The 25,195-nt window shown below is 35.2% G+C and overlaps 1 protein-coding gene across 1 annotated transcript in view; it reads right to left on the bottom strand.

The window, feature by feature from the left end:
- Positions 1–25,195, bottom strand: part of GRIN2B (glutamate ionotropic receptor NMDA type subunit 2B) — a 446,579-nt gene that overhangs the window by 262,222 nt on the left and 159,162 nt on the right. The window contains exon 2 of the mRNA XM_074194545.1: positions 8,454–9,052. Coding sequence (XP_074050646.1) covers positions 8,454–9,052 — 599 coding nt within the window. The remainder of the gene's footprint in view (positions 1–8,453; positions 9,053–25,195) is intronic.

Below are 25,195 nucleotides of genomic sequence, written 5' to 3'. Positions count from 1 at the left end.
ACCAACAATCTCTCACTTGCCAAATTTAATGACCTTGTTTATTCCATAGCACAGATCTGACCACATCATTCTACCACTCAGTTAACTTTAGTGGTTTCCTAATGTTGAAGGGAAGAGGTTCTCTAAAAGATGTTTCTGTTTCTCATTTAAAACACTTTACATCTCAATTTCCTACCCCTCTTCAGAACTCCTTGATCTAGAAAAATTGAATTTTTTGTCCTTACACATGGCACTCCATGTCTCATTTCTATACTTTTATAGAGATTGTTGTTTTCCATGAATGGAGAGCACTACCTTCTAAACTACCTGTTAAAATCCCTATTAACCTTAAAGTACAGGACAAATGTGACACCACCATCTATTCTTTTTAAAGACCGTGTCTCATATCTTTCCAATAATGGGTCAGATCTCCCTACTGACTGGCAAAGAAACTTTGATATTCTCCATTTCTGACCTGAACTGATTTGTTCTCTTTTTAGGCAAATTCACGGCTTCTTGTTCCCAGGAACTAGCCTAATTGATATTGAATTTAGTAGAAATGCCCACTGGCTGGATTAGAGGTATATATGACTACACTCAGTTAAAGAAGTCTTTCCTGATGTCCCAGATGTTAAGTTCTTCCCCCAAAAAAATATGTTGTTTTATGTATTTATTTTGTTTCCATTGTTCTTCTCCTTTCTCCCTCTTAGTGATCATCTTATTACCTCCCCAAAGGAATTGTATCATTTACATGGATAGGGCTCTCAAATCTCTTTTTACAAACCTCATCCCTCCTTAATTCTACCTTTGTCACTGGGATCTAATGCACATCTCTACCTATTTCTCCCATAGTCACTGTTGTTTAATGTTTGACTTTTTGTGAGCGTCATTTGGGCTTTCCTGGCAAAAATACTGGAGTGGTTTGCAATTTTCTTCTCCAGATTATTTTACAAATGAGAAACTGAGGCAGATAGAATTAAGTGACTTGCTCAGGGTCATACAACTAGTAAGTATGTGAGACCAAATTTGAACTCACAAAGATGACTGTTACAAGGTAGGGCCACCAATAAGTGGATCAGATCTTCTCTAACTTTGCTCTAATGAACAAAGGTGATATTTTTCTATCTATCTCCAGGTCATCTCCTTCCTAAATTGATGCTGCAGTGACTTCTCTTGCCTTTGATTCTATCTCCCCTCTCTCTTTCTTCTGTCAACTCATATTCTTCCTTTACTTATGCCACTCTTAGACCTCCTGCTCCATACAAACATCATGGTAGCCAGGTTACTCTGATAGTTCTTTTTCTTTTTTCTCTTTATTATCATAACTATCATTTTTTTGGAAATGCCTCATCTTTTTCACCAGTGAGAAAAACATGCACATGCATATGCACACACACACACACTCAGTATTCCACCCAACACTAAATTTCTTCAGTGGGCAGAAGCCTCCCTTTTCTACACCCACAGGCCAATTTAGAAATCTAGAAAAAGGACTAGAGAATGGAATATTATCACAAAGTAAAAACCATTTAACTTTAGAAACATTGCATATTTGAGAATACTATATACTTTAAAAGAAAAGTAACAGAACCTTTATTTTAAAAAAAACACCCATTATATCTACACCATCATAATATGAGAAACAGAAAGGAAATAAAGATTAAAAAGGGTTACAACATCCTTAAATAATCAAGTGCTGACTTCTCTTCTTTTTTTAGGTTTTTTTAAGGCAATGGAGTTAAGTGCCTTTCCCAAGGCCACACAGCTAGGTAATTATTAAGTGTCTGAGGTCACATTTGAACTCAGGTACTCCTGACTCCAAGGCTGTTACTCTATACACTATGCCACCTAGCCACCCCAAGTACTGACTTTTCAAAGAGACTTGTCTTTTCTTCCAATTCTTACCTCATTGCCTACCTCTCTTTCTGATGCTTTACTGTGTTCTTTTATTGTTTCCCGTGATTTTTGTATGCTCTTCCATTTCATTTAGCAGACACTAAGCACAATATATGAAAATTTAGACTTGTATAACAGATAAATTGAAGTGATCAGAAAATGGTAATTAGCAAGGTAGACAAAGAATTCAACATAAGTTTCCTTAAATAGTGAGCTACGTTGGTGAATTTGAAATATGATTCAATTTATAAAAAAAGACATGCAATATTCCTATTCACTCATACAGAACATATCTGTTACATAAAATGAGTTTACCTGTAGTAAGCACTCTTGCATATACTAGCATTCAACAAACATTTAATAATAACTGTGAAATGGGTAATGGCCAAGAAGCTCTTGCCTACACTATCTGGGAACTAATTGACTCAATCCCTCATTTATTTTTACACCTTTTAGCACTTTCCAGGCTAGGCAAAGTCAAATAAGCTTCCCATTGGGAACAATCCAGTTCATAGTAGTTCTAAGAAGAAGAGAGCAGTCTCAAGATTTTAAAACCTTTGTTTTCTTGGTAGCTGTTTAAACAAGACCTTAACAAAATTCCTTTCATCCCATCAATTAGACAAAAGATATTCTCCCTACCACCCAAATGCTGAAGTAATGGGAAGATTCTGCCCAGTCCAATCAACACAATCCAACAGGCCTTTAACAATGTGTCCAGGTTTTGAGAAGAAACCAAAATCATTATCTATTCTCAATAAGATGATGTGGTTACACTCTATTGAAAGAGGGTGAGTGGGTAGCACTTGGTGGTTTCTACATTTCCAGTTGGGAAACAGAAAACAAAATACAAAGTATAAAGGTGATAGTTTAAAGAAAAGGTAAAGAATACTAATCTCTGGGAGAATCAAGGAAAGTGTCTTCTAGGAGACAGAACAAAAGTTAAGACTTGAAGAATGCTAAGAGACAAAGGTGAATGGGTAGCACATTTCAGCAGGGAGAGACATAGAGGATATGAATTTCACTAAAAGCAAAGTCCTGTTTAGCTAAAATGTAGATTGTGTGAAGGAAATGATGGACAATAAGCCTGGAAAACTAAGCAACTTTAAATGCAAAGTTAATGCTTTTTTTAATCTTAGAGACAATTTGAGCCACTGAAGAGAGAGTGGAGAAAAATCATTGGCTAAGTGGAGAAAAGATTGATAAGAAAAGAGATGAAAGCAGGGAGATTAGAAAGCTATTGAACAATAATCCAGGGAGGAGGCAAAAAGAGCTTAAATTAGGGTGAGAGTCATAAGATTAAAGAAATAGACTGATGAGAGATAAGAGAGAGATATTATGGAGGTAGTTTCAACAATACTTGGATTAGATATAATTAGATATGAAACTGGAAAATAATTTGGAACTCTACCTAGAAAGTTACCAAACTTTGCATACATTTTTACCCAACTATACCACTATTCAGCCTATTCCATAGAAGTCAAAAAATGTTTATTGTAACTCTTTTGTTGTGGTCAAGAACCTTGAAATTATGGGAGTATCCTCATATTGGGGAATGCCTAAACAAATTTAGGCTAATAATAATAGTTTATAAAATAATTTAAGGTTTGCAGAGTGTTTTGTATTTATCTGTATAAGTGTAATGGGCTATTATTGTGCCATAAGAAATAATGAAATGGAACTGATTTCCACTTTTCCAAAAGACATTGGGATGAAATTCATTGTTGTTTAATCCTTCATTCCTGAAGAGGACCAATGACACCAGAAAGGTGATGTCTTGATTTGCAAGAGAATTGGATTTAAATGAGGGTGGGATATATGTTCAATGTCAGCAGCCTCTCTCTCTACTCCAGAGCTATTTGGATTGAACTGATAGTAAGAGAAAAATTAATACAGTGATTACCACACTGTTGAGAGAAAAACAACTTTGAAAGCTATAGATTTCTCTCATTAACATAACCATTAATCACAAGTCCAAAAGAATAAGAGAAAACATGCCAATCACCTTCTTGCAGAAATGTGATGAACTTAAAGTACAGAGAAATTTTCAAACAAGATTCATGTGGGAATTTGTTTTGATAGACTATGCACAGCTGTATTGAGAGATTTATTTTCTTTTTTAACAAAATTTCCTCACTGGTTAAGTAGTAAAAGGAGGGATAGATAACTAATCAAAAAATTAAAGAGAAAAGAAATCTTTTATTGAGAGAGATGGGGAAGGAGGAATCTAGGAGTACTTTGAGGCTGCCAACCCAGAAGAATGAGATGTCCTCAAAATAAATAGGGAAATATGAAAGTAGGATGGGTTTGAGGAGATTGTAAATTACATTTTGGGCACAATGAAATTACTATGACTCTAATATACTTAACTGGAGATTACAGACCACCTGTAATGTGAAGTTAGAGCTCATGAAAGAGACCATTGTTAGTTATGAGAGCCACCTGCAAAGAGAAGATAATTGGACCTATGGGAGCTGATGAGTTCATCAACAAAAATGGGTTGGCTTAGACAGAGCAAAGAGAAGAAGGACTAGGACATGGTCTGGGGATACCTTGGTGAAGGAATAGAATGTAGCTAATTCTTCAGTACAGGAGATTGAGTTGAATGATGAGATTCAGTTAGATAACAGGATATTGAAAAATAAGTGGGGGGAAAAAGAATAAAATCTCACAAGATAAGAATGACAGATGATTTTAAATGTAATAATAACAAGAAGAAGAAGAAGAAGAAGAAGAAGAAGAAGAAGAAGAAGAAGAAGAAGAAGAAGAAGAAGAAGAACTGTCACCTATTTTGGCTTTAATGTTTTTTAAATTCTTTACATGTCATCTCATTTGATCTTCACAAAAACCCTAAAAGATTTTATGCTATTATTATAAACTTTTATTATCCCCATCTTACAGATTAAAAAAAATTAAGGCAGGGAGGTTAAGTGACTTGCCCAGAATCACAGAATCCTGTCTGAGACAGGATTCAAACTTAGGTGTTCTTTATTCCAAGTGTCACTTAGCTGCCCAGGTAACAAATATAATGTTAATATTAATGCAGAATACTATAAGAAAATAATCAACAAAAAGATACTTTAAATATGTGTCAAAATAAAATTAAAACATCCTGAACAGCATTTTCTCTTTCTGCTAATTTCAAAGGGAGAGTTAAAGAAAAAGTAGAAATATTGGACCCTTATATGAAAAGAGAACCCTGAAGTAACTAGAAGATGCACCATCATTTAAGTGACATAAATAGACTTATATACAGCTTTAGAGAACACACTAGAAGAGAAAATAATCATTAATTGGTCCCTGAGGAAGTTATAAAGTGAAAATAAAGACAACATACCTACTAACAGCTAATAATTCTCTCCTTGCTCAAGGGGATAAAGATGATTCTGGACATTTGACCTAATCATTTCCAAAACAGTTTTATATTATCTGATATAAAAGCTCTTTCAGACCACCCTCAGGTTCTAATAAAAACCTTCACATGGAGATATATGGGATAAGAAATTCCTTATCATGTTCAATCAAATTATATTCTCAATGGGGAGTCAAAAACTCAGTATGATTCAGGCAATGGTGAGTTTTTGTACTATGTTTACCTAAAGGAGAAATAAATGTGCCACATTTACCAATACCAAGAAAAATATTTTGCAACAAGAGCATACAAACTATATATCTAGCTAAATGTTCAAACATCACTAAATCTGGCTGGTAGTGCTACAGAGATGTAATTCATAAGGATTCCGGGCTGATAATATCATGTTGTTCCTTGGTCACAAAGAATGGAAGTAATACAATTTTAAAGCCCCTTTTGGAGGTTGAAACATCTGTCATTTTTAATCTTTAATGTTCTTTGAGTGACAAAAGAAGTCAATTTCTTCAAGTACTCACCTGCATCATGAATTTGGAATTCATATAAAACACATGAAATTCCACTTGCCATGAAGATTTCCTCAAAAACAATGCATGAAATAAACATGATTTGGTCAACAACCATATGGATCTGATAAAGATGTAACAATGTGCCAACATCTGGCCTATAAAAATGTGTCCCCAAAGCTGCTAATATTCTGAGAAGAGGGAGAGGTCCTTGTTGCAGCATTGACCCCTGATATCATCTGATCCTTGAGAGGTTCACTCTAAGTAGCCCCCAGATACCAAAGTCTGAAGAGTGAAGGACCTCCCCTTCCCAGCAACTAAAACAACACATATATCTATCTATAGATAGACTGATGGATAGAGAGATATACATATACCTGCTGCAGGTCATTAGTGAAGAACGATATGCTTATAAATCAACTATTTGCAGTGGTTTTATCTTCAACATGTTTTCATTATGACTATCCTTCTTGACTTTTTGATCAAGACTTTGGACTTTTTAAAAAGAGTACCAGTCCCAACAACCTAAGCCCAGAAAGATTAAAGTACTGATATGGTTAGGCATGCTGTTACCCTCTGCTAGGGTTTGGATGGTGTGAGTTGGCAGTATCTGCAGCTGCCTAATCTCAGCTGCTGGATGTCTGCAAACTATATGATGACTTTGCTTCTTTGATCTCCCAGGTTTTTTCTTTCCTGTTCTTGGATGAATGGGCCAGAGATCAAGTATGATCTTTGGGAGTGATCAGAGATCCAGCCATCAGAATTAGTAGCAGTCTGCCAGTAGCCACTGAGAAGCCAAGTCTGAATGGTATATTGCTTGACCCAGGCTAGGAATAAACCAACTGAAACATCAAAGCACAAGCTTTGTCCTACAAGCCTAGAAGGAAACAACTTGACTGTGAGTTACACCACACCCAGAAGTGAATTAGCTGAGACTCTTTAAGAAGAGAGAGGAAAAAAACTAAAGAATTTCCAGACTAGGAGTTACCACCCAATCACTTATTTACATTCTCTGCATATGTGTTTTGGTAACTCTGGGCTCCAAGTTATGGTCTTTTCTCCCCAGGATCCTTGTGTATAAAAAAATCTTAGTGAAAATATACATTTTAATAGTTAAAAGTTTAAAACTACAATAAGAACTTTGGGACACTAAGTAGGATGGAAAGAGTGAGCAGGGTTAGAGTGGAGAAAATATTTTTATACCAACCAATTTCCCAGGGGAGAGTGTGCTCTCAGTTGGGGGAGGAGTGACATCTCTGTACTTCTATACATGATGTACCTTCTAATTAAATATCTGTTTGCAAAAGCCAATAGATGTTAGCTGGTTGATTAATAGTGAGGAACACCTGGAAAGGTTACCTGTGAACTAAAATATTAAAAACACCAACCTCTCAAGAATTAGCCCTCACACCTTGAGAAGAAAGGTAGCTTGCTCTCTGTGAATCTGTCCTATCAATGTTAGTGAGAGTTTGGTAGAATAAGTCCACAGTAAGGGCTTGTGAAACAAAATGGGAAACAGGGTATCTGAAGCCTTTGATTTCTGTATTCAGAGGTTTAAAAAGAAACAGCTTCACCATATCTGTAGCCTTTAAAGTAATATACACATGTGTCCTTTATGTTATTTGGTTACATCTACTTTGGAATTTCCTGAAAAATTTTTTATTTATATTTAGGTTTTTAAAAAAGTGTGTGTGTGTGTGTGTGTGTGTGTGTGTGTGTGTGTGTGTGTGTGTAATATCCTGAACCCATATGAAGAGCCAAAAAAGGTAACAAACTCTATAGAATTAAAAAAAAAACCACAGAATTATGTCATAGGTAAATTATAGTTCTACTTTGCAAGAAGTATCAGATAGGATAGCCACAAAGGATACCATGATGAATTATTCCAACCAAGATATCCAGTGATGGGGAAAGAATCTGTCTTGAGGTATAGATAGTATTTGTGTCATGGAAACTTATCACTGACTATGTCAATATTCTAGAATAAGCACAAGCTCTGAATTTAGCTGGGGTCAAATTTCTAACGCATTTGTATGGGGTCAGTGAGCAGAAATAATGGAGCCCAGCAGGACTACAAGGATCCTACTCAATATGATCTACATGATTTCTTACCTTTCAAGAGTATACCCTCCATTGTACCACACAACAGTCCCAATAAGGATTGTCATTTGTTTTCTACTTTTAGAAGATTATACCAAGTGAATGTGACCATTCTCAGGACTTGCTTTGCTATGGTGAAAGCAGGGGACCCAGTTCTTAGAAGCAACCAAACAGACTGCTGCCACTGTAGCCTGCTTCAGTGGGGGAAATACTGGCATCCCCATAATCCAGCCCATTTTGTGAGGGGAGAATACTGTTGGCATGCCCACAGACCTATGCATCACCTGCTCACCATTCACCCATCATATGTGGCATTCCAGAGGAAACAGTGGATTGGCCTTCTCTCGTCTCCTCCTACTTGGGGTATACTGCTACACCAACAACCAAGGACACTTGGAACAGAAACACAAAGAAGCACAATTTGGATCAGAATCACCCCCACCATTCATTGTTCTAGGCCCTCAGCCCAGTCACCAGCCTCCAACCCACTGCTACCTTGTCCTGCAATTCTCACTGTTTTCTGAAATTCTGCACCATTCAATTCACAGTTTTTGAAACCCAGCCCTTCCTCCACCCTCTGATTTCATCTTGCTCCACACTCTTACCTATTTAGCATGTTGGATTGGTAGATTCTTTTCTCATGGGTGTTGTAACAGCTGCTCTTAGGTTCGGGAATGAAGCTGTGTTCAGATAGCATGTCAGAAGCAGCCGTGGTGATTATGGCAATCCCATCCCTCACCCTAGCAGGAAGGCCATAATCCCACTCATCATATGAGACAGAGATGAGCCCAGTGGGAAACTCTGCAGGCACAGTGTCTGTATCTCCTGCTACCAGACTAGGTACAATCCACGTATAGCCATAGCCAGTTAGCCCTACAGAGTTAGCCACTTCAAAAATATAGGTAGCTTCTTCCTTAGTGCAGTAAAGAAGAATGATGGGACTTTGAAGTTTCTTCAGCTGGTTCTGGATCTTGGAATCCCCATCATCTAGGGACATGTCAAGCAATAGGACTTCCTCTAACTCCCAACCCACAAAACTGTTTTCAATTGTGCTGCGGACTTTGTTAACAAAGTCTTGGTATCCTGGGAAGTAGGTGGTGACGATGGAAAAGATGTACCAATCATACTCCTCCATGATGTTGAGCATTACAGATGCTTGCTGTTCAATTGATGGGCCAAATTGGAAGAACATGGAGGAGTCATCCTAAATGGGACAAAAAAGAGAGAGAGAGAAATCAAATAAAAGAAATCATCAAGTTCTGATCCAGGGAGAGAGAGAGAGAGAGAGAGAGAGAGAAGTTGAGGTGCCCAAAAACCTTTTCATATTATGTCTTAAAGAATTAGTATATTTGAAATCACAACTATCCTCAGACAGTATAATACTCCTTAAAAACCAACTATGACACTTCATCTAAATGCAATCCAAAATGCCTGATGTCATTACTGATAAAAGGTATTTTGGAAAACATATAGTTACTGTCTTAGAGTTGATCTAACTAACTTTCCTGAAGCCTAGCCTGAAATCACCCCTTATGATTTGCAAGTAAAGAAGGAAGGGATGTAGCTAGGTGGTGTAGTAGCTAGAGCACTAGCCCTGGAGTCAGGAGGACCTGAGTTCAAATTTGAACTCAGAAACTTAATCTAGCTGGTTGACCTTGGGCAAGTCCCTTAAACCCATTGCCTTGCAAAACAAATAATAAAAAAGAAGGAAAGGAAGGCAACATGCCCTATACCATAAATATAGAATGATATCTTGGTCATTTAAGGTATTAAAAATGTTTAAAAGGTAGGGGGAATGCTTGAGCCAGCTTTCACTGGTTTGTGAAGCTAATTGTTAAATTTTCAAGGTGAACATTTATATTTTGGAAATATAAAAGTGTTTCAAATTAGGACTTGATTTATTTTGTTGTTTTCTAGAGTTTAAAAAGAAATGGAGAAAAAATGTTATATTTAAAAGTATGTCATGAGTGCATTTTTTTTCACTTGGTTCTTAAACATTTACTACATACCACAGGTTCCAGATATTATACTCATGTTATGGTGGCTGACCCCAAGCAAATGGTGCATAGGCCCATTAGTGATTAATAGACCACTAATTCACATTAGTGAAAGGCAGCTAGGTTGGTACAGTGGATAGAGTGCTACTAAGTTCATTTTTTAAAGAGCCTAGAATCAGAAAAACTCATTTTCCTGAGTTCAAATATGACTTCAAAAACGTACTAGTTGTATGTAATGCTGGGCAAGTCACTTAATCCTGTTTGCCTCAGTTTCCTCATCTGGAGAGGGAAATGGTAAACCACTCCAGTATATTTGCCAAAAAAAAACCCAAAAAGGTTCACACTGAAAAATTATTTAAGTAAAACAACAAAAAAAAAATCACATTATTCAGATGTAGATTTCTCACAGAAGCAAAAATATAATGCATGATCTACTTAACAGCACATCCTCCACTATAACTTCATATACTATAATTACAACAGATTTTATTCTGTACTTCTTGTTTATAGAAGACTCAAAATAGTAAACACCTGTTGTTCAATCATTCTGTTGTGTCCAATTCTTTTTGACTTCACGTACCATAGTAAAATATTATGATCTATGGGGTTTTCTTGGCAAAGAGACTGAAATAGTTTTCCATTTCCTTCTATGAATTAAGCTAAATGGGATTAAATGACTTGGCCAGGGTCACACAGCAATTAATATCTGAGGTTGGATTCAAACTCAGGTCTTCCTGACTCCAGGTCCAACTCTCTAATCCATTGAGCCATTTAGCTGCCTCTAGTAAAAACCTAGATACCCTAATTAAATATCTTTGGCTATATATCCAATTATTATCTGCTGTCCAGCATTTGCTTTATATTACCCATAAAGTTACCCTTGCTATTTATTTCCCTATCAAATTTAAACCCTGACTAATATCTCTACTTCTTTCTGTAATAGTCAAAGAATGTACAGTTTCATTGGTGTGGGTACCTCTTCAACTATATACAGTGCTCTATGACTCTAGTCAACCACCTTCATGAGCTGTGATTAAAATGCCCATCAATAGGCATCAGTGATCACATCAGTGATTGGCTAGGATGACATATAGTCCATAAGCAGGAAGAAAGGAAGGAAGGAAGGAAGGAAGGAAGGAAGGAAGGAAGGAAGGAAGGAAGGAAGGAAGGAAGGAAGGAAGAATTTATTAAGTACAGACTAAGCTGCCAGAAACTGTACTAAACATTTTACAAATATAATCTCATTTGCTACTCATAAGAACCCTGGGAAGTGTTTATTACTATTATGACCACTTCATGTTGAGGAAACTGAGACAGAAAGGAATTAAGTGACTTCCCAAGTATCAAACAACTAAGATGTATCTGAGTCTGGTTTCAAACTTGGGTCTTTCCAATTCTATATACCATACCACCCTGATGCCTCAGTTAGGAGGTGCATACTTTCAGTCTTGTATAGTTGGTGAGACTTCCAAAGCTTGCATTCTTCCAGTATAACATTTTAGTTATTGCCTTTTCATGAAAAAGCATAAAATTAGGGCTCATTGCTGAAAAAAATCTAAATCTTCAAAACAATGGTCTCAACATGATTTCTCTGTTGACTATGATCATCTTTCTACCTTAATATTTCATTTTTTTTCCTCTCTCAGTTCAGGTCTGTCCTCCCCTCTTCCTTATCACACTCTTCCTCTAAAACCTTCAATAGGTATTAAAATCCTTCCCTTCCTTTAAGACCTTTTGCAAATGTACCTCAGCAGCTGTTCTGCAATGTGTAATATTACAATAATTCCTGTATCAATGGGAGATTGACCAGAGCCAAACAAACAATATGTGTTTAAGGCAGGAATTTAACCCACATCTTCCTGACTCCTACACTCGTTCTCTATTTGCAATACCGCTCTGTTATGTCCCTGCCAGCTACCTTATCCTTTCCCCAGACCAACGTTGAATAGGTGGGAGATAATGATGGAAAGTTCTCCGAGTTCTCCATTTATTAAATAAATACTAGTGCTTAAATATCCTCCCCAGTCCCTGGTCCAGTCCCTGATCTGCTCCCACTCCTATGGCACTCTCCAATCAATCAGTAAAACAATTCTACAATTCTCCAGTGCTAGAAGACACCAGGTGATAAAGGTTTACTTAATACTCCCACACCAACAATCCCTTTCACTACAAAGGGAGGTAAAAATGGACATAGTATAAAAATATGCAGTATAATCTAATTACTGATAAGCTCAGTCCCTACTCAAATATGTATCTCTGATTAAGTTAGTGTCTATTCCAATCATTATCTCTCATCCTGTCAATGTTGGTCTATAATTTTGACAAGAACTTCAAAGGAGAATTATTTCAAAATTTAAATATTAGGAAAACTAATGAAGATTTCTATTATTTTGGTACCAATGACCATCTTTATGATCATGCTAAAAAGACTCAGATATGAAGAGAGGAATATCACTTATTCAATAATTATTTATTAAATGATTACTATGTCACAGGGATTGTGCTTAGCATACAAGAAAAAAATATTCTTTGCCCTAAGGAACTTAGAGTCTAATAGAACTGCATGATATGATATTATCCTATAATTTTGTTGGGAAAACTATACTAAAAATATTAGAATTTGCTTATTTTTCTTTGATCTAAGAGTTTGTGTGCATTTCAGTTGGAACTTTAATTTTGTGAAAGATAAAAATTTAACTCATTTTCATTTCAATTTTCAAGTTCAACTCCCAATCAGACTTTCTTTCACCATTCAACATATAATACAAGTTTCCATTTTAAGTAGATTTGCTTTACATAGCCTTTTTCTGTTATCTATTATATTGAAATCAGAAGAAATTTCTGTCTTTGGATGTAATGGAATGTACAGTAAGAACTATTGAATATGAATTACTAGAGAAACATAAGAAATCATATGAATTGATGCAAAAAAAGAAAACAGATGAATATTTACAATTATAACAATACTGTAAATGATAAAAATTAAAAGATAAAAGAACTCACACTTGTGACATGATCAGTCTTGGTAATGGAAAAGCTATAATGAAATGTATTTCTTTCCTTTCAGTACTGATATAGAAAACTAAAGGTAAAGAATACTTCATATATAGTCAAATATGATCAGTTTGTTGATTGAGCTCTTTTTTATAATAAAGAAAACATTTTAAGGAGAATCAATCTCACTCTCCCTTTTTTGTAAAAGTGGAGGAATAGCTGCAGAATAGTATATAAACTATCAGTCTCAGTTGTATTGGTTGGTTTTTCTAAATTTTTTTTCTCTCTCTTTTTATTCTTTTTTTTTTTACAAAGAAAGAAGTACTGGATTCCTGATGAAACTGAAATCAATTCCTTCAAATGGGTAACTGAATAACTGACATTTCCCCTAATTCCTTCTCTTTCTCAGAAGAAACTTCAAAGAATATAGTGGGTTGGAAAGAAAGAGTACATAAGTGGATGTTTAGAAATGTCTATATGGTATAGTTGTGGAAATGTTCTTTGAAATATTTGTTTGAATCTTTGTGCATCAATTTATTTTATATTTTGAAATTGTTTAACATTATTAGTTTGAATGAAACAAAGCAGATCATTTGATTATTGTTTTAGAAGAATTAAACCAAATAAGTATTCAAAAATAAACTAAATTATTTTTTTACTGTTTGCATCCTGCCTTCAAAGTAGATAATGAAAATTTTTTCAGCAAAAGAATGTGAAGTCTTATTAATCATCTTGAAAGAAGGTTATCCTATAAATCAAATTCCCCATTTGAAATCAGTCTTATCTCTTTGACTCTTCGCTTTCCAGTTTTCCTTTTTTAAAGACAAGTTTGAAATCATGTTCTTTCAAAGCATTAGCTAACAGTTTTTGTTTCTGTTTCCTAGAGGTGTGATTTAATCAACTCTTTTCCTAATACTGATGCATCTTGTTTCACATTTTAAAAAAATCCTCAAAGCTGAGAAACAGATCATAGAACCCTAGAAGTTGAAAGTTTGGACAGACCTTCACGAATTGGACTAAATGGAATCTTCTTCACTATAACATGTCCATCAATTATATTTAAGAATCTTGAAGGAAGAAGCATTTACTACCATCTACTATCACCTTCTCAAGACAGTTCAGCCATTGTGAATAGCTGTTAAAGTTTGGAAGTTTCCCTTGTCTTCTAGCCTAAATTTGCCTGCATAAATTGCACTCATTTATCCTGATTTAACCTTCTAGAGTCAAGGAGAATAAAGCAAATTCCTCCTCCATAGGATACTCCTTCAAATATTTAAAGATGGCTATCATAACCCACCTTGAGTTTTCTCAATTCCAGGCCAATGTACCTGTATACTTCAACTGATCCTCTTATATTGTGTACTCAAGATCCTTCACCAAACTGATTATCTTACTCTGGATATTCTTCAGCAGAATATAGATGTACTGTAGAATTGCTATTCCTGGAGAGAATCTCTTAATGCCATATTACATTGCTGACTCATATGGAATTTACAATTCCCTTAGATCCCTGATCTTTTCTTTTTTATTTCAATTTTATTTTATTTTCAGCTCCTACTTTCCCCTATCTTCACTGAGAAAGTGCCTCACATTGTGTTAAGTTGTATTTGATCCTCTTAGTAACTCTGAGAGGAGGATGCTATTATAATCCCTATTTGACAGATGAGGAAACTGAGATAGCTATGGTTAGAAAGTCTCTGAGGCCAGTTTTCACTCAGATTTTCACACTATCATTTCTTTTCTTAATTGATTTTCTGGGATTCTTAATTTTTCTAGATACCTTTTAGGAATTCTTATTTATCCTGGTTCACATAAGTATTTTTATATTTCACTATAGCTTTTTCCATTAAAAATTACACTTGTAGCTCTTTTCACATTGTTTTCTTCTGAGTTATTTTTTGTTTTTTTCTTTGCTCTTCACTGCTACTATTACCACTCCCTGATTCCTGTCCCAGTATTCAGCCACTGTCCCATCTAACTGCTTCATCAAAACCTATTGCAAACATATATGTATATATACATATATATATGTATATATACAAGCAAAACAAATTTCTAAATTAACTATGTTAAAAAATTGCCTTTACTCTGAGTTCATTACTTCTCTAATTAGTATTGGCCAGCATGCTCCATCATGAGTCCTCCAGAATTGGAGTCAGTTTGAGATCAACTTCTCCTTCATAGAATACAGTCACAGTTCTGTCATTTTTCAGTCATGTGACCCTAATTGGGATTTTCTTTGCAAAGAAACTGGATCTGTTTGCCATTTCCTTTCCTAGTTCATTTTATAGGTGAAAAATCTGAGGGAAACAGGATTAAGTGACTTGTCCAAAGTCATGGAGCTAATAAGTGTCTGAGGACAGACTTGAACTCATGGAGATGAATCTTCCTGATTTCAGACCCAGTGTTCTAACCAACACACCACCTATCTGCTTATTAACATACTTGAAGTGTAGCACATTTGTGATACTCTATCAGTGAAGACAATCTTCTGCAAATACTGCCAACATAAAACCTAGATGGCATATTTTTTAATTCCACCTTATTAGATTCAGTCCTAACTCCTCAAGGACCTTTTGGATATGGAATTTGTCATCCATCATTAGCACTGTGTGCCATCTTTGTGTCCTGTGAAAATGTGATCATGTCCCCTATACTTTTATCTAAGTCATTGATAAAAATGTTAAACTCCCCTGGACCAAAGCACAGATTCCCTAGCATATTCCACTAGAAATTTCCTGCCAGGTTGACACTGAACCATTCTTTTGTTGAGTCTGCCCTTTCAATCATTTATGAAATTAATTGCTAGTATCATTTAACCTTTATTTCTCCAACTTTTCCACCAAAAAACAGTATTAGAAACTTAATCAAAAGTCTTGTGAAAAACCTAAATCATCTCTATCCACAGCACTATCCTCTTTGCTAGTTTAGTAATCCTTTCAAAAAAAAGAAACGAGGCTAATTTCATATGATGTTCTCTAGATAAAGTCATATGAATTCTTTGTAATCATTAGTTCCCTTTTTAGATGTTTGCCTCTTTAATGATCCCTTCTAGAATTTTCCCAGGACTCAAAGTCAAGTTCATTGACCAATACTGTGTGATGTCTATCACTTGAACATTTCTTGAGCCACATAAACACTGACATAAAGCACAAAATGAGAAAAAGCCAACTGGTGCAGGGACAAATACAGTGATTTTGCCATGCATCCCCACTATTAAAGTGTTTTTCCATAGAACTACTCTGTATATTCTATGAAGAAGTGTGGTATAAAAATATAAGACATGAGGAATAGAGTCAGAATATTCAAAATCATATTTTCCTACATGGCAACATTGTGCTATAAATGTAGAGTTTAGAAAACCCATAGTCAAGGTCTTTTTTCTGCTCTTTTCATTTAGAATGATTACTGTATCATTTCTCATTAGTTGTTCTCTTTGCATTTGACTTCACCATCTTGTTCCCAGGAAAAAAGAAAACTCATCATCTTGGATATTTCATCAACTTTGGTTTTCACACATATCATCAGAACCCTCAATTGCCTCTGTCCGTGATTGTTAGAGGGCAGAACAAAAAACTCTTCCCAAAGCCTCCATTTAAAGAAGACTCAGAGGGCTCTCAGTCCAAACAGTCCAAACATTTTGCACCACTGTGATCCTTTGATGCTAGTTGAAAATCATCATATCCTCATGAAGTAACTTCTGTCTTTCATTTCCTCTCTTTCTCCCCTATTTTTGTTGTCTTTTTGTGATATCTTCCTATTAGATTGTAAGCTCTTACCAACAAAATCTATCAGGAAGAGATCGAAAAAAACTGTAGATTTTAAAAACTGCAGATGATATAAAATATTTGGGAGTCTTCCTGCTAAGATAAACTCAAGAACTATATGAACATCATTAAAAAACACTTCACTAAAATAGTTCTAAACAATTGGGAAAACATCAATTATTCATACATAGGCTGAGTCAATATAATAAAATGACAATTCTAGCTAAATTAATTTGCTTATTCAATGCCACACCAGTAAAAATATCAAGAACTAGAAAGAAATCATTACAAAACTGATTTGGAAGAATGAACAATCAATATTATTATAAAGGAAATCAAAGAAAGAATGTGAAGGAAGGCATCCTAACAGTACTAAATTTCAAACTAAGCAGCAATCATGAAAATAATCAATCTGGTACTGGCTGAGAAACATAACAATAGAACAATCAGTGGAACAGGTTAGATACATGATATGTCAATTGTTTGATACACCCAAAGTTCCAAGTTTTTGTTGTCAGAACTCATCAATTGATGAGAATTGCTGGAAATATTTGAGAGTAGTTTGGCAGAAAATAGGCACAGTCCAACAGCTCACAAAATAAACCAAACTAAGGACAACATGGTTAAATAATTTAGGCATAAACCATCATAAGCAAATTGGGAAAGCATGGGGAAAAAGTACCTACTAGATCTATGAACAAGGGAAGAGTTTATGAGGAAACAAGATAGGATCACAGAAAATAAAATGAATAATTTTGATTACTTAAAAATGTTTTGCAAAAACAAAATCAATGATGTCAAAATTAGAAGGAAAAAAAAACAGGAGTAAGATTTTTGTAGCAATTTTATCTAATAAAGACCTAATTTCTTAAATATATAGGAAACTGAACCAAATTAAAAAAAACTAAAAACCATTTATCTATTAATAAATAGGCAAAGGAAATACAAAGGAAATTTTCAAAAGAGATCAAAACTATCATTATATAAAATGTTCTAAATCACAATTGATTAGAGAAATACAAATTAAAATAACTCTGAAGTACCACCACATCCCTATTAGATTGGCTAACATAACAAAAAAATGATCAATGCTGGAGGGAATATGGAAAAGTAGAGGTTCTAATAAACTATTGGTGGAGTTGTGAACTGGTCCAAATGTACTAGAGAACAATTTGGAACTATACATATTCCTTGACCCAGCATATTCCCACCAGGTCTATATCCTAAAAGCTCAAAAAAAAGGGGGAAGGACCAAAATGTAAAAAAAGAAAAATTAGTTCTTTTTGAGGTGGCAAAGAATTGCAAATTGAGGGAAGGCTCATTAATTGGACTATGGCTGAATATTTTGTCACATGTGATTATTAGAGAACACTATTGTGCTATAAGAAATGAAAACCAGGATAGTTTCCAAAAAATTTGGAAAAACTTATATCAACAGATATAAAATGAAGTGATTAGAACCAGAACATAGTGATAGTAATATTGTAACAACTAAAAGTGTATCAACTAAAAGACTTAGTCACTCTGATCAATACATACATTTATAATAAATACAATCCAAGACCATTCCAAAATATTTATGATGAAAAATGCTATCCATCTCCAAAAAAAGAAGTGAAGACCTCTGAGTGGCATGCCTTTTTTCCATTATCTTTGTTTCTTGCTTTTATTGATTGTTGTTTCTGCAATAGGGTTAATAAAGAAATATGTTTTGTATGACCTCACATAAAAAAAGATATCATATTTCTTGCCTTCTCAATATGTGAAGGAGGGTGTAGGAGGAGAAAGAGAATTTGGAATTCAATTTTTAATGATTTTTTTTGTTTTTTGTTTTAGGTTTTTGCAAGGCAAATGGGGTTAAGTAGCTTACCCAAGGTCACACAGCTAGGCAATGATTAAGTATCTGAACTCCAGTACTCCTGACTCCAGGGCCAGTGCTCTATCCACTGTGCCACCTAGCCACCCCTTAATGAATATTTTTAAAAATATTTTGAAGAGATAGTAAGTCCTTGAGGGCAGGGACTGATTTTATTCTCTAATTTGTATCTCCAGTGTTTAGAACTAGCATATATTAGGTGCTTAATAAATGCTTGCTGAAGTGAATTAAATAGCATAATCATCTACCTATAGTATCTATCTAGTATGATTTGTTAAGAGGATGTAATAAAAATGCATTTAAATTATGTGTAAACCTTAAAAAAAACTAGCAATCACTCAACAAGTATTAATTAAGTACCTACAAGATTCAAGGCATTGTGCTTGGTGTTGGGGATTTTTATTTGCACTGTATCAGGGGATATAGCATTTCTGCAAATAAGAAATTATAGGATGTATACAAAATAAATATTGTTGTTCATCCTTTGTTTTTAAAGAGGACCAATGACATCATGGGGTGATGTGGTGACTTTCATGGAAATTAGATATAAGTGAGACATATTTGCAAAAAAATTGTCAATCTCTCTCTTTCAGGGTCATCAAGGTTCTGTGGCAAGACTGATGATGATGTTTCTCCTAAATCCCTGAAGAAGACCATGACATCAGGGAGGTGAGGCCATGACAAGCACATGAATTAGATTTGAATGAGGGGGATACTGTGCTGTCACCAGTCTCACTTTCTCCGGGAGCCATCTGGATTCAATGGCCAAATAGGAATTAGGATGACTGGAGATGGCCCTGGATGTGAGGAAATCAGTGTTATGTAACTTACCCAAGATCACAAATCTAGTAAGTGTTCAGTGTCTGAGGTCAGATTCAAACTCCCATCCTCCTGACTCCAAGGCCTGTATTCTTTCCACTGCACCACTAATTATTCCTTGAGGCAAGACTGAAGTCAAGATGACTAGCAATATTTGCCCAAGTTGTGATGAATGACTTTGACTTCTTCAATGTCTGCCTAAACTGTAAGTATGCCACAATACCTGCTTCAGTTGTATACATGGTCCTTGGAACAAATTGTTCTCATCCACTCATTCTGTTGAGAGAAATCTTTACATTCTTGGTACCCCATACTCAATGACATGTTTAAGGTCTAACAGCAACCCTCAACCTGTTTTAGCCTGGCTGCTGAGATAGTTTAACTGGGGTGTGGTCACTGCTACATGCTACAGCTTCTTAGAGCCACAGCTGAGAGCTGACAGGTAGACACCACAAGTGGATGAGCAGCCCTGAAAAGGACTCAGCAAGTTCTCACACCAGAGGTGCCAGTATTCTATGAAGACTCTAGAACACTCCATCCATAGTGGCTAAGAATTTGAATTCAAAATCCAATGGATTTTATTTCACAGATTTGAATCTTCTTTGTGGAAGTCACATCTAAATTAAGTAACAGATATTTATTGAACACACTGATAACCTGGGGATTCTGGAAGACTTTTTGAAAGAGGAGAACTTTAAAAGGAACTAAGGATTCCAAGGGACAGTAATAAGAGGGTCAAAGGAATGCTATGTACAAGAAGAGGCAGCAAGTAGAACTATTTGAACAAAGTATAAGAAGCTTTAGGAGAAGTAGTCTGAAATAGTCTCAACCTACTGAGAGACTAGAGGTATATGGGAAGGGTTTTAAATGATAAAAGCATTTGTATTTCATCCTAGAATCAATGGGAAGCTGCTAACATTTCTTGAACAAGAGAGTGACATCATCAGAGATGAACTTTAGGAAAAACAGCTATAATTAGTTCTTGTTAATCCCCTGCTCAACTCTAAACAAAACTTTGCCCCTCTCCCAATTGCTGATTAGGACAAAAGAGAACCTAGGATAGTTTTCTGCTTTGGCCAGACATTCTTGTCAGGACATATGCTTGAATTTATTATTATCAATTAGCAAATGTATCCCTAGACTCAAAATAGGAAAGGGATTCTACAAGGAATTTTTATGGGAACCTAAGAAGTTTCCCTATTGAGTCACAGTTGGCATTATTAATTCATAAAGAAGCAATTTGAAAAATTAGAGCTTATATTATATATGCTTAGAGCATATATATATATATATATATATGCTTATTGATTAAAAATTATGAATTCCTCTGAGTTCTTCTGCTGATTCTCCTAGGAATATTTCTTCTTATAAATTCATCAGGACAAATCTATATTGATTCTGAGTGATAATGCAAAATTTAAGTACAAAATGGTAGAATAGCAAGCTGTCCATGAATTTTGAGAATCTGATAAAGATCTAATTTGCCAAGAAAAGTAGACAATTTAAAAAAATCATGTCCAAGTCAAAATGACCATTACCATTAGTAATAGTCTGTGCTCCCTTATTATGATTTTCTTATTATTAGCTTATACTAATGAGCATATATGAGTCCAATCAGCATAGTAGGTTGGCAAACCCAGTGCTTATGGAAAGGCCATATTTACTTTATTTATTATCTGAAATATAAGGAATACAGATGTGAACAAAGTTGTTGGTGGTGTCCTTCATATTGGAAGACCATGACATCAAACAAATGATAGCTTGACAAGCATTTTATGTTAATTATACTGAGGGGAATGTTGTGCAAAGGCATCCTTCTCACTCTTTTCCAGGAAAGTCATCAGCCCATGGCCTGATCAAGGAGGAAACAGGACTTTTGATAATATTCTGAATACTGTGGAAATGATTTCTCTCCCATATTCATTCAGTGGCAAATAAATGGATGGATGAGAAGTGACTCACATTTGAATGAAGTTCAGTCAATAAGATAGTTAATTAGCCCTTGTTAAATGCCTACTGCATGCCAGAAATTTTATTAGCAGGAAAAGAACTGAGATCTAGTATTCATTAAAGTATAGTAAAGTGGATCCAATGAAGCATTCAAATGACCTCCTTTTGCTTCCTTTTCATGTCCTATCACACACACCCTCCAATGGCCTCCATTATACTTTTAACAACCTTTAAATTCTCCTAATAATTTAAAATGGAAAATTAAAAATATTTCCAGGTGAAAATCTATAAATGTCTGGATATATATATATATATATATATATATATATATATATATACATACATATATATGTGTGTGTGTGTATAATATATATATATACAGTGATAAAAATGTAATAACAACAATGATGATAATTTATATAGCACTTTAAAACTTAGAAAGTTTTTCTCAAAACAGTACTGTATAGGGGCAGCTAGGTAGCACAGTGGATAGAACACCAGCCCTGGAGTTAGGAGTACCTGAGTTCAAATCCAGCCTCAGACACTTAATAATTACCTAGCTGTGTGGCCTTCGGCAAGCCACTTAACCCCATTTGCCTTGCAAAGACGTAACAAAAAAAAAAGTACTGTATGGTATATGCTCAAATAGATGAGATCATATCAGTTCAAGAGTTCCCTCCAATGAGGCAGATTTCAACTCATAACTATCTGTCATCCCGTGCAACTATTGTAAATGTCCTCCCCTAAGTTTCTACTGAGGATATTATCCATCAGGCTAGAAGCATTCCTTGGCTTCTACTGATGTCATGAGAGTTCAGTGGAACGCTCTAAGTTACTACTAATAATCACATGTTGACCAGTCCATTGTTTTTCCCCCTATCATACAATTTGTTGTATGATACAATATCTTTGTTATATGATACAATCATATAACATCTTTCACTCCTTTTCTTCTTCAGAGTCCCTCATTGGAAAAGCTCCCCTCATAGCTGAGGTAACCCCAGGATGAGGTAGAAGATAGACCAGAGCTGGAGAACTTTTTATTTTGGGGGGTTCTTTAGGAGTATATTTTCTCTTTTGTTTCAGTCCTGATGGGACTTCCCTTTGAAAAGTCAGTGCTAAGACCCTTAATGCTGCTGCTCCACTAAAACAGCATGAGCCCCTTTTTGTTGTCATAGAACTCTCAGAGCATTGGGATTGGAGTGAAGGTGAGTCCTGGTCTTCACTCCCTTATTCTCGCTACCTTACATCCCATAGAGGTCTCCTGCTCACTCAACTCTGCATAGCAAGAACATTAGATCCTTCTTTCCACTTTGGCCATGATTTCTTTAAACAAAACAAATCTGTTCTTCAGAGATTCTGAATATTTATGTATGTATATAAGTATATGTGTATATAAACATGTGATTTCCCCCACCACCACCATGCACTTCCCCACTACGCTCAGTTTGACACTTATTTTTAATTCTTTGGAGACAGTTATATTCTATGTCTCGTAGTAATATACCAACACTTATAGAAAGTTGGTATGAAAAAAATAGACCTGTGATTTCATTGAGACAGGAAGATGTATGTTTACCAAAGTATTCATCATTTTAAAGGACAGGATTCAGAGAAAAGTCTAGGTCAAAGAAAGATTCTTTTTCATGGACAAGGAGGTCCTCCAAATGTTCTTATCCTAGCAACCTAAGAATTTGGGGGCAACAAATAGGTTATATTTAGTTTTATGGGGCTGTGATGGAATAGCTTCTCCTCCCTATTCACCTATATTTCAGTGTGCTCAACACTTTTAAGAATTTGCCTCAGTCTATATATCTGGGGCAAACAGTCCAGATGAACATGTTAGAACCAAAAATACAGAGAGCACTTTCAGGAAATTGCAAAACCTCCTCACTGATCCCAAGTTTCCCAAGAAAGTTGGATGTATGGTGGAAGTATTAGTATAGTTATTTAACAAATGAGGAAACTGAGGGTTCAAGGGAGGAAGTAACATTTTTCAAAGTCATAAAAATAGGAAATGTTTGAGATAGAAACCTAGGTGTTCTGTCCACAAGCATAATGCCATTTTTATATTACTCCAGTAAGTAAAAGAGAAAAGAACCACACTATGTCCCTACAGAAAGCACAACTGAATTCTTTTCATACTCTATTTATCTCTCCCTTTCCAGGTATACTCCCTTATCAGTGACTTGTTCTTTTTATTGCATTATTAGATGACTAAAGCTTTTCTATATTCATATATTTCTGTAATTATTTTTATGAAAAAGGAATTTAATGGGGTCAAAAAAGAAATCAAGAAAATCTAGTTAAAAGAATTATTAAGCGTGGTGTTACTTAGTGTCAGCTGTATACTCTAGTATGCAGCTCTGGAATAGATTTAGAAGCTATTTGGTGAGCAAAAATTGACTAAGTCTAATAGACTAAGTTAAAAAAAAGATATTAGACTATTGCAAATAATGTTTGCAGGTACAAAACAAATCTCAATCTCCAAGGAAGTGTAAGATAGACTGGGTTAAAAATTAAAATGACAATTACCCAAGCATTTCCCTCCTCTGTCAAACAGCACACATAAATCACATTTCCCATCCATGGCTGTATTTTCAACTAAATAGACCATTACTATGTTTTGGATATCAGTTAACCAAGCCAGCTACCTAGCTACCCTAGCTAAGTATTTCTAGCTTTCATTTCCTTTTGTCAGTACAAAATGTCAAAGTTCAGAGTTTCTTGCAATTAGATTCCTGTTCCAAATAAGAAAGAACATCTGTAAACAGAATTTATGCTGTGCTTCAAACCCAACTTGGGAGATCTTCAAGGGGCTGTTGTGACAGTTCTTGGAAAGAGGAATAGCCATTGAGAATTGGAATTGCTGTGTCTACCCAGAAAAATCACTGATCATTACCTCAATACCATAACATTTGCTTACAGAAGAAATATAGTTTTTTATTCAATAGAATTATTTTTAGGTAGGTTGGCCTTCATATTTCAACTACTAGAGACTTTAAATTCCAGGGTTGTGTACAAGAACCTACAACAGGGTGATGATAATGTCGAGGGGAGGATAGTATAGAAGAGATATTCTGAAGGTAAAAATGATCAGCCTTGGCAACAGGATGAAAGACAATGAGTTGAGGATGACACCTAGCTGATAAGACTAGGGAACTAGAAGAACATTAATTTCCCTAGCCACTCTTTTTAGAACCAGTTACAATTTCACTCATATCCCCAAATCACTGGTTGTGGAGGTAGAATTAGAATATCAATTTTTCCGTATTGCCTTTCCAAACTCTCCTATAAAATGTATTTTGTAATTTCGGCTTTTACAAGGTTCATTCAAACCAATTTAATCTAAATTCTGATAACCGTTATCTTTTCTTATTGTTTCTGTTGGTGTTATATCATTTCAGTGGTGTCTGACTTTTGGGGACACCATTTGAGATTTTCTTGGCAAAAAGATACTATTTATGCTCTTTCCTTCTCTAATCTGTTATCTACTCACCACAATTTTTCCCTTTGTTCTCAATAAATCCAGTACCTTACTCATATTCTTCCTATTCTGTCTTAATTACTTTCAGATAGACAGACAGACAGACAAACAGATAGATAGACAGACAGACAGACAGACAGACAGACAGGCAGACAGATGCTGACAGTCCTTCAAAAACCCTAATTTCTCACTTAGAAACCATAACCTTTAAGATTCTCTTTTGCCTCTGACCACTACCTACCTTCAGGTACCTTCTTTCCCCTTATTCCCAGATATACATTTATTTCTCTCTTACTGCCCTTTTGGGTTAGATGAATTTCTGTATCCAACTATGTGTTCTTCCTCTCACCCCAATCTTGAAACATTTCAGATGAGAATAGATTTTAAAATTGTTCACTCCCCCATTTCCCCCACTGTCCTTTTCATTGTATAAACTAATACAAGCCCTATTTTTGTA

The sequence above is a fragment of the Macrotis lagotis genome, chromosome 7 (assembly GCF_037893015.1).
Source record: "Macrotis lagotis isolate mMagLag1 chromosome 7, bilby.v1.9.chrom.fasta, whole genome shotgun sequence".
Classification (NCBI taxonomy): Eukaryota; Metazoa; Chordata; class Mammalia; order Peramelemorphia; family Peramelidae; genus Macrotis; species Macrotis lagotis.
This window is presented reverse-complemented; position numbering and strand designations above follow the sequence as displayed.